This window comes from Hylaeus volcanicus, chromosome 6 (genome assembly GCF_026283585.1).
Source record: "Hylaeus volcanicus isolate JK05 chromosome 6, UHH_iyHylVolc1.0_haploid, whole genome shotgun sequence".
In the NCBI taxonomy this organism is placed as follows: Eukaryota; Metazoa; Arthropoda; class Insecta; order Hymenoptera; family Colletidae; genus Hylaeus; species Hylaeus volcanicus.
The window spans coordinates 9,596,207-9,612,857 of record NC_071981.1 but is presented as its reverse complement, the minus strand read 5'-3'; the positions used below and the strand labels follow the sequence as shown (position 1 = coordinate 9,612,857).

General features: G+C 31.8%; 3 protein-coding genes across 8 annotated transcripts; 2 read left to right on the top strand and 1 right to left on the bottom strand.

Moving 5' to 3' along the window:
* Positions 1–9,043: 9,043 nt before the first annotated feature.
* Positions 9,044–11,064, top strand: LOC128878342 (nonsense-mediated mRNA decay factor SMG9). 2 transcript variants are annotated; one of them, XM_054126468.1, is made up of 9 exons: positions 9,044–9,176; positions 9,254–9,437; positions 9,513–9,559; positions 9,643–9,832; positions 9,903–10,199; positions 10,270–10,414; positions 10,498–10,618; positions 10,735–10,843; positions 10,925–11,064. In XM_054126468.1, exons 2-9 carry the CDS (start codon positions 9,274–9,276, stop codon positions 11,001–11,003), a joined length of 1,152 nt encoding a protein of 383 aa, XP_053982443.1. In that variant the 5' UTR covers positions 9,044–9,176; positions 9,254–9,273; the 3' UTR covers positions 11,004–11,064. The 2 variants fall into 2 exon arrangements, with proteins under 2 accessions (XP_053982443.1, XP_053982442.1); XM_054126467.1 differs by having other exon boundaries at positions 9,061–9,437.
* A 226-nt stretch (positions 11,065–11,290) lies between these two features.
* Positions 11,291–16,637, bottom strand: LOC128878343 (protein Dr1). 4 transcript variants are annotated; one of them, XM_054126469.1, is made up of 3 exons: positions 16,470–16,611; positions 16,083–16,361; positions 11,291–12,033 (listed from the first exon to the last, which is right to left on the bottom strand). In XM_054126469.1, exon 3 carries the CDS (start codon positions 12,024–12,026, stop codon positions 11,523–11,525), a length of 504 nt encoding a protein of 167 aa, XP_053982444.1. In that variant the 5' UTR covers positions 12,027–12,033; positions 16,083–16,361; positions 16,470–16,611; the 3' UTR covers positions 11,291–11,522. The 4 variants fall into 4 exon arrangements, with proteins under 4 accessions (XP_053982444.1, XP_053982447.1, XP_053982446.1 ...); XM_054126472.1 differs by lacking the exon at positions 16,083–16,361 and having other exon boundaries at positions 16,593–16,637; XM_054126471.1 differs by lacking the exon at positions 16,083–16,361 and having other exon boundaries at positions 16,470–16,603.
* LOC128878341 (mast/stem cell growth factor receptor Kit-like) lies at positions 12,611–16,074 on the top strand. Of its 2 annotated transcripts, none has more exons than XM_054126465.1 (9): positions 12,611–12,747; positions 12,831–13,088; positions 13,193–13,409; positions 13,498–13,661; positions 13,753–14,002; positions 14,089–14,198; positions 14,281–14,849; positions 14,948–15,174; positions 15,243–16,074. In XM_054126465.1, the coding sequence occupies exons 2-9, from the start codon at positions 12,859–12,861 to the stop codon at positions 15,660–15,662; spliced, it is 2,187 nt and encodes a 728-aa protein (XP_053982440.1). In that variant the 5' UTR covers positions 12,611–12,747; positions 12,831–12,858; the 3' UTR covers positions 15,663–16,074. The 2 variants fall into 2 exon arrangements, with proteins under 2 accessions (XP_053982440.1, XP_053982441.1); XM_054126466.1 differs by lacking the exon at positions 12,611–12,747 and having other exon boundaries at positions 12,766–13,088; positions 14,281–14,368; positions 14,435–14,849.
* Positions 16,638–16,651: the final 14 nt, after the last annotated feature.

Sequence of the window (16,651 nt, the reverse complement as noted above, 5' to 3'; positions counted from 1 at the left end):
AACATCTCGAAGGATTTTTTTAAATATTTTAAACTGTCGATTTAAAAAATGTTTAAAGTTCCGTGCTACCTATTTTGTAATAAATTATAACTATTGAAGTAATCAAGGGATGAAAATAAGCGAGCTAAGAGTGAAAACATAAAAGGATTGAATAAAATTAATTTTTAGTTTATACAAAAATTAGTTAACTATTGTTCAAAATATTGTTTTAAATAAATACCTTGTTTCTATACGACGGACATTTTAAAAAATTTGAAGAAAAGTGAGAATACAGTTCCATTTATTCTCTTTATGGAGCAACTTTCAAAGAGGTGAAAAAATTTAAATTGACTAAATGAAAATTAATTTAGGTCAACGGTAATTGTGTCGGACGACCAAATTGGCAATTAGTGTTCGCTTAAATTAATTTTCATTCGCCCAATTCAAATCTCTCCATCTTTTTAAAAGTTCCACCATAAAAGGATAAATGGGGCTATATTCTCGTTCTTTCTCAAATTTTTAAAAGTGTTCGCGTCGTGTAAAAACAAGGGATTTATTAAAAACATTTTTTTATAAAATGGTCCAAAGAAATTAAACCTAAAGAAACATTAGGTATTGTAGATTTGCTGCGTGAAACCTAATAGTGACTGAGAGTCACCTCTCGAGTGCAAAGGGTTAATATTTGTATTGCGAGTCACTGACGATAATTTATTGTCTTTTACACACGTAATCGTTAGTCGGCGCCTTTCCGAAAAGCGGCGTATGTCCTCTGGCACGTGGTGCAGCCGATTTTAGCCGGCGTAATGGGCGCCGATATTGCCTTCACGGAATGGTCTGTTTCCAGATCCATGCTTCACTTGTTATGCCTTCTAATAGGGCTAACGGTAAGTTGTTCGCGGTTTAAGACTCGATCCGATTAAACAGTTTTAATTACTTTAACGGGGTATCCTGAATTAGGGGGTCTAAAAAAAGCGGTTTTTCGTGAATTTTTTTAGGATGGAAAAAAATAATTAATTCTATCGAACTTTTTATCCTATTTTCATACATATTTGAGTAGTCTGTACAAATTTTTTCAACAAGAAATATTGAAATTGAGTCGACTGTGACGCACATTTGTAGAGCACCTCACAATTAAAACCTCCTATTGGCGGGAAAGATGCAGGTCGTAATTTTGGTTTGACACAAAGAAACTAAAAGAAATTTTCATTTTCATACGTTTTTATTCTATGTGAACTAAGAAAATTCATACAAAAAAAATTTTAAACAACTTCTTTATCAAGTTAAAGTGATTTTTTTCACTCAAACAACTCGTTCTTTTTTTCAAACTTGCAGTAAATTCACATTTCACCATTTTTTCGGGTTTTTCTTAGTTCACATAGAAGAAAAATGTATGAAAATGATAATTTTTTTTGGTTTTTTTTTGTCAAACCAAAATTACGACCTTCATCTTTCCCGCCGATAGGAGGTTTTAATTGTGAGGTGCTCTACAAATGTGCGTCGCAGTCGACTCAATTTGAATATTTCTTGTTGAAAAAATTTGTACAGACTACTCAAGTATGTATGAAAATAGGAGAAAAAGTTCGATAGAATTAATTATTTCTTCCTATCCTAAAAAAATTCACGAAAAACCGCTTTTTTTAGACCCCCTAATTCAGGATACCTCCTTAAATCTTTTCTCTAATATACAAAACAGGCACGAAGTATTGCTGCCTATTTAACGACCCTCGGGACACGCTTCACGTGGAAAGAACGACTATTCGTCGTTGTGGCTTGGTTACCAAAAGGCAGTCTCCAGGTAATGCGTGCGAATGAGAAAATTAGACCCAAGGGATGCCAGAGGTACTGAGCTTTGGTGGATTGATTCTTCGTGATCACTTCTGATTGGTAGAGAACATTCTTTTCACTTTTCACGAATTATGTTGTTCTTAGATTATACAGGGTGTCTACGTATAAGTTCGGACATACGCAGGGTGCCAATTCTACAACAAATTTCCAACAAAAAATTACTCTTAAACATTTTCTTTGTGTCGCCTTATTCTCGAGAATTTTCACTTTTAATATTTTCTCTGCGTTTTCGACTTGACACTCTTTAAACGGCCATAACTCCACCAAATTGTAGTGCAAACTTAAAACTAAGTATACCATTCGAAAGAGTGTTAAATTTACCACTCCCCTGATACAAGACTAAAATTTATTACGTAGATTTAACAAGTGCAAAATTAAGTCAAACTTTACATTGTGAAAATTTAATAACATTTGACTTGTTCTCTATCCGTTTTTTGGTTTCAAAGACATAGTTGTTTGGCACTCTTCGGGAAAAACTTCCTCGTAATCTCAGCTTTTGAATGGTATTGTCAAAAAAAAATTGTACAATGGCATTTTAGGGAGAAAATGACGTTAAAATCCAGAAAAGCGTGGGTTTTTAGTTAAAAATCGATATTTTTCAACAAAAATCGACTTGTTATTTTAAAATTAACTTGACATCGGGTTTGATGTACTTTTTAGTGATACTCCCGAGCCTTCCCAATTAGGAAAAAACCGATTTGTTGACACCTCAAGCCTCTCCCAGCCGTGTGTAGAGCCCGAGTGCGAGGTGAATAATAATTGTTTTTGAACATGTATCCATAGAATTTTCGTTTTTAGAGACTATTTAATCAATTTCAACCGCATTGTACCGATAAATGATATGGAGATTGGAACACGATCGATTTCACAAAGCAAAAAATCGATGTTTTCGGCGCAGGAGAACCGATAAGTTTTGATTTAGGAGGCGGGCAATTTGAACGCTCTTCTGCATTTAAACGTCATTTTCTCCCTAAAATACCACCGCATAATTTTTGTTGACAATACCATTCAAAAGCTGAGACTTCGAGGAAGTTTTTCCCGAAGAGTGCCCGCCAAACAACTACGTCTTTGAAACCTAAAAACGGATAGAGAACAAGTCAAATGTTATTAAATTTTCACAATGTAAAGTTTGACTTAATTTTGCACTTGTTAAATCTACGTAATAAATTTTAGTCTTGTATCAGGGGAGTGGTAAATTTAACACTCTTTCGAATGGTATACTTAGTTTTAAGTTTGCACTACAATTTGGTGGAGTTATGGCCGTTTAAACAGTGTCAAGTCGAAAACGCAGAAAAATATTAAAAGTGGAAATACTCGAGAATAATGCGACACAAACAAAATATCTAAGAGTAATTTTTTGTTGGAAATTTGTTGTAGAATTTATATATCCGAACTTATACGTAGACACTCTGTATATGTATTATATGATCTAAAAGCAATGTTAATATAATTTTAATCACTGTTAGTGATTTTTCACGCCATCCCTAATCAGAATACGACTACGGAGTGTAATTGCTCGAAAAAGAGAGAACCTGGGGAGTTTTAGGCGGAGCGAGCGTAATCCTCTGTTCCCTCAGCACCCCTTAAGTTTGTGGGACGTACGCCAACCATCCAGCAAAGCCCAGCACTATGCTGCTTTGACAAAAAGGTTCTTGGAGGATGAGGATGTTTAGTACTACACTAGCATCGGCCAGATTATGTATCCAGCACTGTAAAAAATGACACTGATGGTAACCATTGGTAGTGTACGGATAGATACAATATACACAGTACACTATAGTCTCTGGAAGGAATCTTGTGTGACCGAAAATTCAAACAGTAGTTATTACTTTAGTTTATCGTACTTTATTGATCCATAGAACGATAGGGTAGTGCGCATATACAGTGGGTGTAGAATGTATTCGTACATCGATCAATTTCCCAAAAAAGTTTGGGGGAAATTGTAGTTTCTTAACTTCATTTTTTATAATCAATGATATTTTACATATTCTCGGAAGTCTCTAAGATAGATGTAGTCCAAACAACATTTACTAGTTGATATAATTTTTGTGAAATTAACAAAAAAATACGAAAAGTGGGTAAAAGTATAGAAGCAATAAGTATTTGTACGATTCTTATGACTAGACTGTGGATCTTTATGCAAAATAAAATCTTCGCGAACGTGCCTACAAAAATAGAACCTAAATAGGAATTTATTTTATTCTGCAAATATTATAACGTGAACGTTACTTTCAATCTTTTTTATATTCTTGCATATTGTTTGCATTTTGTAATTTCTTGCACGTTCAAATTTCCTATAAATGCATAAAGATCCGCAGTCTATTTATGACGAACCATTTACAGTAGAGTTTGTAACGTAAACACATTAGTTTATTGCTCCGTACGAATTAGAAAACATCAAACTTCCAATAAAGTACTTTTAAAAATGGCTCTAATAGAGGAATTGAAGAAGATCCCACTTCGAATAACTAATAATTTAGTTTATTTAACGCTTAGAAGAGTTATAATAATTATAAAATCAAAAGGAAATCCCACAAAGTATTAATTACTTATAAATTAATGTAAATTTCGTTTTTTATTTTGTGAAGTTTTAAAAATTAAACATTTCTACGAATATTTATTGCTTCTATATTTCTATCGATTTATGTTTTTTCTTGTTAATTTCGCAAACTTGTATAAATAACTGTTTTTTTGTACTGTATCTATTCTAGAGATTTCCGAGAGTATATAAAATATCATTGTTTATAAAAAAGAAGTTAATAAATTACATTTTTAACACAGTTTTTTTTGGAAATTGATCGGTGTACGAGTACTTTTTACACCCACTGTAGCTTGCCTCTAAGTGGAAATGTTCCACTGTTAGAAAGAGAAAAGAAACGTACCTATTTCTCTATCCGCTACTATTAATGTGAATGTAAAATATGTATATATGTAATTACCAAAAGTATGAACAATAACCATTTAACATTAACATAAAAATGGTATAAAAATGCGTTGGTAGGCAAAAGTAGGTATGCAGTTTTCTTTCTTTTTCTAGCTATAGTACGGCGGACGCGACAATTTAATTCCCCTACTCTGTCTATAATTACATATATCAATGCCTACCTCAAAGCCTCAAGAAATACTTTGAAATTACCAATTAAAGTTCAATAATAATGTAGAGGGAAAAAATTCGATTATTTCAAACGTCCGAAATGAGAAGACCTCTTTATTAATTTTCAAAGACTTGAAATTTGAAATTTATCGTTTCAGAGCATCGCTATGCGAATACATCCTCTTTATGAAAAATGAGTTAATAAATTACAATTTTACACAGTTTTTTTTTGGAAATTGATCGGTGTACGAATACTTTCTACACTCACTGTACATGCACGTTGTATTCAAGACTGAAAAATGTTTAGGAAACGAAGTTCCTTCGAAAATGATCCTTCGAACATACTGACTGGAATAAATATTTTTTACAAATTGCTGATTTTACCAAGCTGTGATTTATCAAAAAATACTCTTCAACCTAAAACATTACACATATACCATCCAAGGCAAGAAAAATTTCTGAAATAATACACTAAATAATAACACTAAAAAAATTAATCTCCTTAAACAAAAAATACTAGAAAATAAAAAATAATATTTTTCCTCGTGATTACTAGCTTAAAACAAAAATGTATGGGTCAGTTTGATTAAACAAAACTTACCACTCCCTCCGAAATGTTCTTTGCAAAACGCTAAGTTTTATAATAATCGATTTATACGTTAAACAATTATACGTGAATATACATACAAAGAATACGTACAAAGAATAATGTAATTGAATTGTGAACTTTCTAATTCAGACATCGTACAGTCCCGAGTCCTGACCGAAAAGTCTATTTACGTCAGTATCTAGAAAAGTTTAAGTTTACTAATTCCGGTCGGTTTAAATTGTGAAGTTTGGCGTCTGACCAATTTTACGCAAGTTCCCTTTCAGCTACTATATCAATGATACTCGAAGGGCATTTCCTCAGAACAGCATGGTTTAACTTGACTAAATGATTAAAAAAAAAAAAAAAAAAAAAAACTAAAATTAGGTGAAAATAGTTATTCTTATAATTTGTCTACCTATACTTCTCCTGCATCTCTCTTATTTCTATCTCTCCTGTACGTCTATTAAAAGTGTTTTAAAAGTTTTAAAATTCTACATCTTCCAACAGATTCTACGCTTTCAATTTACTTCATTAACTTTCAAAAAACTTGTAAACCGGTTATAGTTTTATTAGATTAAAAAGTATGTAATTTTTGTTTGAATTTCCAAAAACTATACACAATGTTTCATTAATTATAATTTTATTATGAACAAATATTGAAGGTTAACAATTTTAGAAAACTGTTCAAGTAAGAATTTTAGATTTGCAACTAGTATTTGAATTTGACGAAATAGTTACCGAGATATCGAGTTGTAAAGAATTATTCGAATCAACTTCTATTTCTTTCTCATGCGATGATTGATATGAATCTTTAAATAAAAATAAATCAATAACGCGAAAGAGATTCATAGATTGAAACTTTAAGGCGGGTCTGGGACCATTGGCGTTCGAACGTCTGAGCAATGGATCGGATTTCGAGAATATCGAAATGGCTCTCGACATCGTTGGAATATCCGTGATTGCCGTTTTGCTCCTGGCGCCTCTCGGTGCCTTCCTCGCAACTTACACCGGGCCGATCCTGCTCAACAAAGTAACCATAGAAGAATACGAAAGGCAACGTGAGTTGAGTTACTTGCGCATACTCAGCCTCCAACCTCTCCCAACGCTCGAAAAATAGAAAAGGAATTCCATGGTTCTATCCGAATGTGCGTAACCCGTTTCAATACGCTATATGTATAAAACAATTCAGTTCTTTCTGTAATTATACTTATAAACAGCGCTTTGAAAAATATATTAAAAATCTAGTTTTTAAAAACTGTGCTTTGGGTGTTATTTCTGGTTTATAATTCTAGCTATTAGGATAGAATAAGATAGGATAAGGATAGTTGTAAAGTAGATTTAAGAAGAAAAGTGTAAAAGATGTAAATGGGAAAGATGGAGCCATGTGAACCCTCTTAGGGGAGCATTATAATAAATACAATACAATTCTAGCTATTATTTTAGCTTGTCGCAAGCGTCGATATCAAAAATAGTTTTTTAAAAAATACATCTATACTATCTATACTTCTATACTAATATTATAAAGAGGTAAAATTTGTTTGTATATAGGAAGTAATCTGTGGAACTACGGAAATAATAGAAAGTACACTATCCCTTAGTAACATAGGCCACAATTTATTTTGATAAAAATAAGGTCTCGAAATCTCAATATCTATACATGTGTATAAATAAAATTGGTCTGTTTTTTATTTCGGAATAATTGTGTTTTTAAGCTCATACATACATGGCTTTTCGCACCTTGCTAAAACCCAAATATGCTTTTGCAAAATTTTTGTCTGTTTAAACGGGCTAATCTCCGGAACTACTGAACTGATTTAAACAATTTTTCTAGCAATAGAAAGTTACACTATCCCCGAGTAACATAAGCTATGTTTTATTTGGATAAAAATACGTTTTCAATTTGATATCTCAAAATTTGTAAATCAAAGGAGAAGAAAAGCGTTGCTTGGTTACTTTATCGGCGTTTGCTGCCCAAATGGTTAGATATGCGTGTAAATAATGTAATACAAAAATATTGGTTATTAATAGATCTAGAAAAAAGTCAGCGACACGATATACCTAGCTTTTATATTTAAATCACAATAACGTTATGTTAAAAATGAATTGAAAATTATAAGGTGAACTTTAAGGGTACTTATTAGGTATAATATATTAATTTTTATGAAAAAGAATCATTTCAGAAACATCAGAATCAAAGCAGAAACATTAGAGAAATTGGTTAGAATGCTAGAATGGACGGAGTATACGGTGCTATGTACGTTACTTTATAAGGGCGGGTACTTTAATGAAAGCATTTAAGTAAACTGTCTAACCGAATGTTGGAAAACTCTGTCAATGAATTCAAATATGATTACTTCTCTTTAATAAACATGAATTTATCACCCTACCTATTAACCACACCTCATCTCTTGCCTTACAATGCCCGAATGACGATACTTCACCACAAGCATATAGAATAGAGTTCTCTATAAGTACTCTAACGTACATAGTCATTTGAAGATCAACATATTATACATGTTTGAATTTTTGTTTGTATCAGCTACAAGATTGCAATAATAAAAATACTCCATTCCATTAAAAAAAATGGCTAATGATCTTGAAATCTGGAAAATATGACCTTAAGATCATTTTGTTGTCTACCATAGTATGTTCCCATCTAAACCAAACAATATTTTCCTGTGACATTTTTTCCTATCAGAATAAACACGCGAGATGTTGAAGATGTAAGAGTTAGTTGGGACACTGTTTAGTTCAATGATATTACATATACCAACATAATATGTTGAACATATTTATATGTCGCAGGGAAATGATAAAAATAGAGATTTGATCAAATCCCTAAGGTAGATGATGAATTCACTGGAGATGTTAAAATAACAACTCCGTAAGGTCATTTCCTTAAAGAAAGTAAGTGATTTGATCTAATCCCTTAACTGTTTTAGTGAAAAGATGAAATAATATAATTTGATCAAATCCCTTAACTGTTTTAGTGAAGAGATGAAATAATATAATTTGATCAAATCCCTTAACTGTTTTAGTGTAAAGATGACATAATATTGTTTAGATATTGAAAGTATTTATTTAGTAAATCATGCGTTATTAAAAGTAGAATAGGTAATATAATAATACTCATAGAAACATAAATTATTTATTCGAGACTAATTAGCAAAAGAAATAGGTACTTAAACTGATATTTTAAAAAACAAAAAGAATATTTTTAGGGAATGTAATTAATAAATAATTTATGTTTCTACGACTATTGTTGTATTACCTACTCTACACTTAGCAACGCATGATTTACTAAATTAATACATTTAATATCTAAACAATATTATTCCATCTTTTCATTAAAACAGTTAAGGGATTTGATCAAATCACTTACTTTCTTTAGAGAAATGACCTTACGGAGTTGTTATTTTAACATCTCCAGTGAATTGATCATCTACCTTAGGGATTTGATCAAATCTCTATTTTTATCATTTCCCTGCGACATATACATATGTACTTACTGATATTACTGACTTACTGACGACATCAGTGCAGCACTGCTGCCCCCTGCTTATAACCAAACCGGCCCCATGGAAATACAAAAACACAAATATCGAAGGTTTCAATAAGAGTTTCGCCTCTGTAAATCTATTCTGTGAATCTGACAAGGATTTCGTTCCTGTAAAACTACTCTGATTACAATTACAAATGTTCCTATCATAAATGGTGAATGTATTAATCACCCAAATACTTTACAGAAAATGAGAGGTTAATCGTCATGAATGTACAAAAAATGATACCAATTGCTCCTAAAGAGTCCGAAACAAGGGACAACGATAGCAGGGGCACGATCAAAGTTATAGATCGCCCGACGTTTATATTGAAAACCAGGGAAGGTGAGAGCAGAGCTGTTTCACCGAGTCAACGTAATGGTGGTAACAAGTAATGACAAATTTTTATGTTGTATTGCGTACTGGAATCTATCTTTTAATTTTGGATACTCGTTTAATGATATAGGAAAGAGGTTGATTCATCGTCCAATGTTCCTTCAAAGATTCCAGACTGTAGGTATCCTAATTCTCCATAACTGTCAAACATTTGATTTTGATTGTTACTATAAATTCCATGGATTTAAATATTTATGCAGCCACTCGTACCATATTATCAACATGTCTTGAAATGACTAATAGCGTTAAATTTATGGATGAAAACATGCAGCTTTGTGAAAATCCCCTTGAATTCTTATACGATCAACAAGATTTCTTGGTAGTTGGATGTTTAGGAGCTCAAGGTGTTGGAAAATCAACTATAATGTCTCTTTTAACGTCAAACTATGTGTTAGTATTTCTCTGATATTTATAATCTAGTCAATGTTTGGATTTTTGTTTACAAATATTGTTTTTTCAGACCAAATATATTTCCGACTCAAGATATGTCGCATCATGAAAGCGGTGCAAATTCTACATCTGGTATTGATTTTTTTGTAACAAAAAATCGAGTAATATATTTAGATACACAACCTATACTTTCTGGATCAACGATAGACTATTCTGCTTCTTACGATCAAAAGAAACCTACAACAGACTTTGCAAATATGGAAACAAATCTGGAGTTACAATCTTTGCAATTTGCAGCATTTTTATTTTCAGTCTGTCACGTAATTATTTTTGTACAAGACTGGTTCGTCGATTTAAATTTAGTTAGGCAGGTATAGTATTAATGTGTTGCGTCAATAAGTTTTAGTCAGCATATAATAAACTCTTTTCAATTGTAGGTTTTTACAAACTGCGGAAATGTTAAAACCATCTTCAACAAGTAATATGGATCAAGATTACGTTGAATACTATCCACATATTGTGTTTCTACATAATAAAGCTGAACTACAAGATTTCACTCCGAACACTATGGAAAAGATTAAGGTATTTATAAAAAATGTGCAATGTAACAAGTAAAAATGTATAATATAAAATATGAAAGATTATAATTGATTATGCATTTTCAGGAATTTTACAGCAAAGTATTTTCCAGCTCTAGATTACAGACTCACAGTGGTTTAGATATGAGTAATCATTCTATGGATGCTGGATTAAATTTATTTTTTATACCGCAAATCGTAAACGAAGGTACTGTAGTATATACAATATTAGTCAATTGATTATTTTCCCTTGAATGAGACGTAAATAATTATCGCTAAATATTTTAGTATTTTATTTAATTAAGTTTGTATCATTTGTCGTAGAACCAACAATGCGTCAAAATGAGAAAAAGCTAATAGAAAAGCTAAGAACAAAAATACATGGAGTTAATAGAAATCAAATGACACCAAGTACTTTAACAGAGAAAAATTGGCAAGTATAAAATGAAATTGTTTCCTTTCCGTTATTCTGAATTACAATTATTTGATTTAGTGTTGTAATTAAATTATTTAGGTACCATTACGTTTCAAGAGTAATGGAAGCAATTAAGAAGAGTCATCTCTCCTCCGAATATGGAAGATTAATGCCATAAATGTCTACTGTCCATGGGTGAAACCCTTTATGCGGCCTTATTTTCCTCTGCGTGTCGTACTATTTAGATTGATCACGAACAAATAAACTGACATTAGATGGACATTTCTATACCATGGTAACGAAGACGGAATGAGACAAGTTTTGAAAACTTCGAAGATAGACTATATAAACAGAAGAACGTGATTTTATTCCGAGAAATGCATAGTTAATTTTATTCCAACTATAGCTACTGTATATACAATTATATTGATAATGAATAAAACACTTTAGTAATAAGTAACGCAGTTTATATGAAAAATTGTATTTCGTCATTTTTATTAGATTTATAGTGCAATGACACATCACGGAATAAAAATAGGAAAACGATAATTTCCTATTTTAGAAATAATGTACAAGCATAAATAATAGTGTATATGAAATCGAATAAATCAAACAGAATTAAAGCATTGTTCTGATTTCAATCTTCTGAAATGAAAAAATCATTTCTGTAACAAAATGATACTCGATCGTCAAACATTTACGAATAATCCTCTTGCTCGCTATCAGCCTGTTGCATCGAAGCCATTTGCGCAACTGCTTGCAATTGTTGCCACTGCTGTTGCTCGGCCACAGCCTGTTCTTCTCTTGCTTTTGCAAATAATTCTTGTTGCTGTCTTAAAAGTTCTTCCTCTGGAATTCCCAAGTTTTCTAGTCTAGTACTTTGACGTCTTCGTTTCGCCGCGACAGCCTTGCAATCTCGTAAAACTGCTTCTGCCTCCGCACTGTAATCTCCGAATCCGAGCTTTTCGAGCGCTTGGAGAACATGTTCAGCATTTATTGTTTTTTTTTGCTGCTGATTACAAATTTCGTTTGCTTCAGAGGAAAGTAAATGGATGAATTCCGTGCAACAGTTTAATATCAGCTCTCGAGATTCATTTGCCACGCGTACGTGTGGTAAAATCTCCTTAATCATTTTATTAATCGATGCACGAGGTAGGGTCAACTCGTCGTCTTCAGTTGGTGATATAGCAGCCGAGGCCATTTCCTTTCTGCAACATTCGGATGAAATCAATTCATTTTTTCAAGGAAAATCTATATCGTTAATCAATCAGTCTTCCCCATTGTTTCTTTCTGCCCTTTAAATCTTTTTATCCATTCCTTTTGCTAACTTTAAAAAAATATTTTACCATAAATAGATTAGGTATAATACGTTTAAATGTGTGATACTTCTTTCTTCTGAAGAGGTTTAGTATATCTAACCCTTTATGATCCTATGTTTAGTAAAACTGAACAAAAATATACCGAAATCAGAAAATATGGATCGCAAAGAGCTAGTATAAAAGCAGAATAATATATTCGTCTGCCGTAACTGAATTAAATTGCCGTCAATACGTACTATTGATTAATTGATCAATCTACTAGCTTTAATTCAAACACGTATGAATTTATGTATGTACTTACATAGTGATAACACCCAAATTAAAGATATAGATAATATACACTAAGGATTTGTATTCAAGCAGTTGCTCTATCTTTCGCTTTTTCTGTCTTCTCTATAATAGCGATGCTCTGAAATCTTACCCGCTTAAAACATATTTCGAATGACTGAAACGATTTTCTCTTTGGTGCATATATGCGACTGTAATCTTAACTTCAAATATTAGTTTTATCGTCTTATCGCGTGGTTGACTATCACTTATGTTCGCGGATAAAGATAATCATATGAAGTATAAGTATCATAAGATGTCGATTCTTATGCTAAGGTATGAATTTCACAAGTTGCTAAAGTTATCAAAACAATCATTATTCAGTAATCGATATAGTGCAATACTGTTTTATTTTACAGATGTAAAATACCATAACTTAAAGATGAAATGTTAACGAAAATTCGAATGTCACTGATATACAGTGTGCTCATTGTATTCTATTTATGCAGTGAATATTATGTAGGAAGTGCAATCAAATATGTCGGTGTAGTTCAGAATATAAGTGTAACAACATTGCAAGATAACAGATACGTAGACAGTAATGACATGTATAAATCCTTTAAATTAAACATATCATGGTTGCCTCCAGACAGTAAAAGACAACCTTCATCTTATAGGTAAAGTTTACAAAAAAATAGAAAGAACCATGTTACATGAAGAGATATATTCTGTCCCTTCGCAATTCATTTACTTTATTTAATGCAATTTCTATGCATTATAGCATTATAGTCACAGGTGCACCAACAAAAGAGAAAACAAATATCATAGAATGTCCAGAAGATTCAATTTTTTATAGATCAAGCAACTATAAACATCATGTCTTGGTACCAGAAAACAATGTACCAGTTGATATGTCTGATCTGTATATTCGACCTAACTGTTCTTACAGGATATGTGTTATTGCAAATCCAAGAAAACCAATGGTAAAACCTCTGGAAGTAAGTTGACTATACATTACACGTACACGTGACATGGAAAAATTATGCATCGTAAGTATCTAATAAAATAATTGCTTAAATTGTACAGATCCTCTATACAGTTCCAGAATGCATGGGTCATAAATGTAGTTGTATTAATGCCAAGTCAACACTACCAATTCCAAGAGTGAATATTACTCTAAGAGAAGATGATGTAATTGTTAATTGGAGTACAACTTCTGACACTTCTAATGTTCATTCTTATACAATTAGGTAGTAATATAAATTATAAAGGAAACTTTAATGTAAAACTAACAATTTTTTAAGTTTAAACATAACTAAAAATGAATACACAATTTTATAGTATTGGTGTTCCAATCTTAACATCAAAAAATGGACTGCCAGTATATAATATTACAAAACTAGGACAGGTATCAGCAGAAAAGACTGTATTTTTATGGAACATGAAATCCAAAAACCATTATACAGAAATAAGAGATGGTTATAAAGTAGCAGTTAATGCTGTGAATGATCATGGTTGTATTGGAACAGAAGGAAACATCATTGTACACTCTGTGTCATTGCATGCCATCGAAACTGTCAATCGCAATACAGTAAGACGTTAACAAGAACAACACCACTTGAAACATTTTTTTTATATAAATCAAACTTATACAACATCGATAATCTTATTTTCCAGCGATTCATACTATTCTGTATAATAAGTGGTTGTATTCTTCTTGGAATTCTAAGTTTTATATTGTATCATAATATTGGTGCTTGTCTACTACATTTTAATAATAAGATTCGGTAAATACTACAATAATAGGCTGAATAAGAGTTTAAAGTGAGAATAAACAAATAGAATTGTTTCTTTTTTCTTTGTCTGTAGAATACATACAATTTCCAAATGCAAATCTCAATGGGGAGAAGCAATTCTTTGGAAACATAACATTTTATACATTCGGACCAAATCTGAGGTAATAAAACAATCTTATGTCGATGGTACACTATTTTTACAAAGAATGTACTTTAAATTATCACAGGAGGACTACAAGGAAAAAGCAGATAAACTACATGTCCCATTTAAAAGTATAAAATTGATACATGAATTGGGTACTGGACATTTTGGGAAGGTGTATCTTGGTCATATAGATGATGCAAATCATACTTTAGTTGCTGTAAAAATGTCTCAACATGTTAATGCATGTACCCAATTGGAGATACGACAACAGTTTATAGAAGAAATTGAGATGATGAGAATGGCAGGAAATCATCCTCATTTAGTGAGGCTCATAGGTTACTGTATTCAACCAGATAAACCAATATGTATTCTCCTTGAATATATGCAAGGTGGAGATCTATTAACTTACTTACAGTATAAAAAGAAAAATCAAACAAGGATAATTAAAAATGATGAAAATATTCCTGTATGCTTATCAAGACCAGATATTTTAGAAAGTAAGTATTTCAATATTCAATTTATAGCTTTACTTGGACATGAGCTATATAACTCTAATTTTCAACTTTATATACCAATATTAATTCTATTACATTAGACAAACAATACATTCAAAAATCTAGGCATTTTGAACCCAAATACATAAACATTTCTAAAGAAGAAAAGAATGGCACAGAAAACTGGATGGATAGAATGGAAAAGAATCAATTTTTGAAATTTGCTACAGAAATTGCTATGGGTATGAAACACCTAGAAGCTAAAGGAATCATTCATAGAGATCTTGCAGCGAGAAACATTCTCCTTAATGCAGATTTAACTCTTAAGGTAATTAATTTGTAATAATAATACTAACTATCACTATATGATTTATAATTTAATTTAACGATAATTAGATTTCCGACTTTGGGCTTTCACGTAATGGTCCATATGTAATAAAAAATAGTGAAGGAAAGACACGTCATCTTCCATTACGATGGATGTCACCAGAGGCTATACGTGATCATTCTTTCTCCTCAAAGAGCGATGTATGGTCTTTTGGCGTGGTACTTTGGGAAATCGGCACATTGGGCTCCTTTCCTTATTCAAATGTGCAAGATGATCGTCTACTACATTACATTGTTTCCGAGAATGGTCGTTTAGAACAATCAGATGGTATTTCTTCTGACATATACAAAATAATGCATTCTTGTTGGGCTGCTGAGCCTGACAATAGACCAAATTTTCTACAGCTGCTTTCAGAATTAGAGATTCTGATCAAGCTTATGAATTTATCTCATGTAACATCTAATCCCTGTTACGCACTGTCAATTTGACAAGATTGATATAAATAAGTACAGCAAAACCAAGTATAATTTAATAAAATTGTCAACATGTTTGCTATTTGGTTCCTTTGATGATTAATAAAGGAGTATTTTTTATATAAATTGTTACCAATATGAATTTTCTACAAATATGTTTGTTCACTTGTAGGTCAAATATTGTGTTCTTCTTATACCTAACTATACTACAGAAAATCGAAATCATTGAATTACATAAATAAAACATGATTAATAAGCCATGCTTGTCTATGCTACACTTATTTATACAATTTATTTCAATTTGACAAGTAGTACACATTAGTTACTTTAAAAAGAAAACAAATATTCTCGAATTCTTGATGCGTATACAGTCGAAGGAACCGAATGAAAATAATAATAGACGTTTAAAGTTGGACAAAATGAAATCTCACTTACGGGTCACTATCAATTCGTTGCACTCTTTCAATATCGATAATCAGGTTATCAATCAAGAATAGTAAATTCTCAAGGAGCAGTTGTTTCGAACACTCTGAAGCTGCGTCTTTGGATAGCTAACAACTATCTTCTATATAGACGCAAGATATGCACTTCCGGAAAAATAAAATAAACTTTGATCTCATTTGGCATTTTCAGTATTATACCTTACATGACTTTACAGGATTTTTCGTACGTTGATAAGTTTCGGATTGATTTCGTTTGACATGCCACGAGTATCTTTAAATAAATGTATAACTATTAAAAACCGTACTTGTGAGAAGCAGTTAGTAAAGAAAGAAGAAAATTAATTGTGCACTTTCGCGCGATACGAGCTTTTTTACTTACATTGTAATAGAGATATTCTTGCTAAAAGTATGGGGAGGTATACATATATAGGGTGTCCCAAAAATGTTGGAAGTCGTTGAAAGGGGTGGTTTGGGAGGTGATTTGAAACAACTTTTTCCTTACCGAAAATGTTGTCCGAGGCTTCGTTGAGGAGATATTAACGGAAAACCCCGGACCAATCA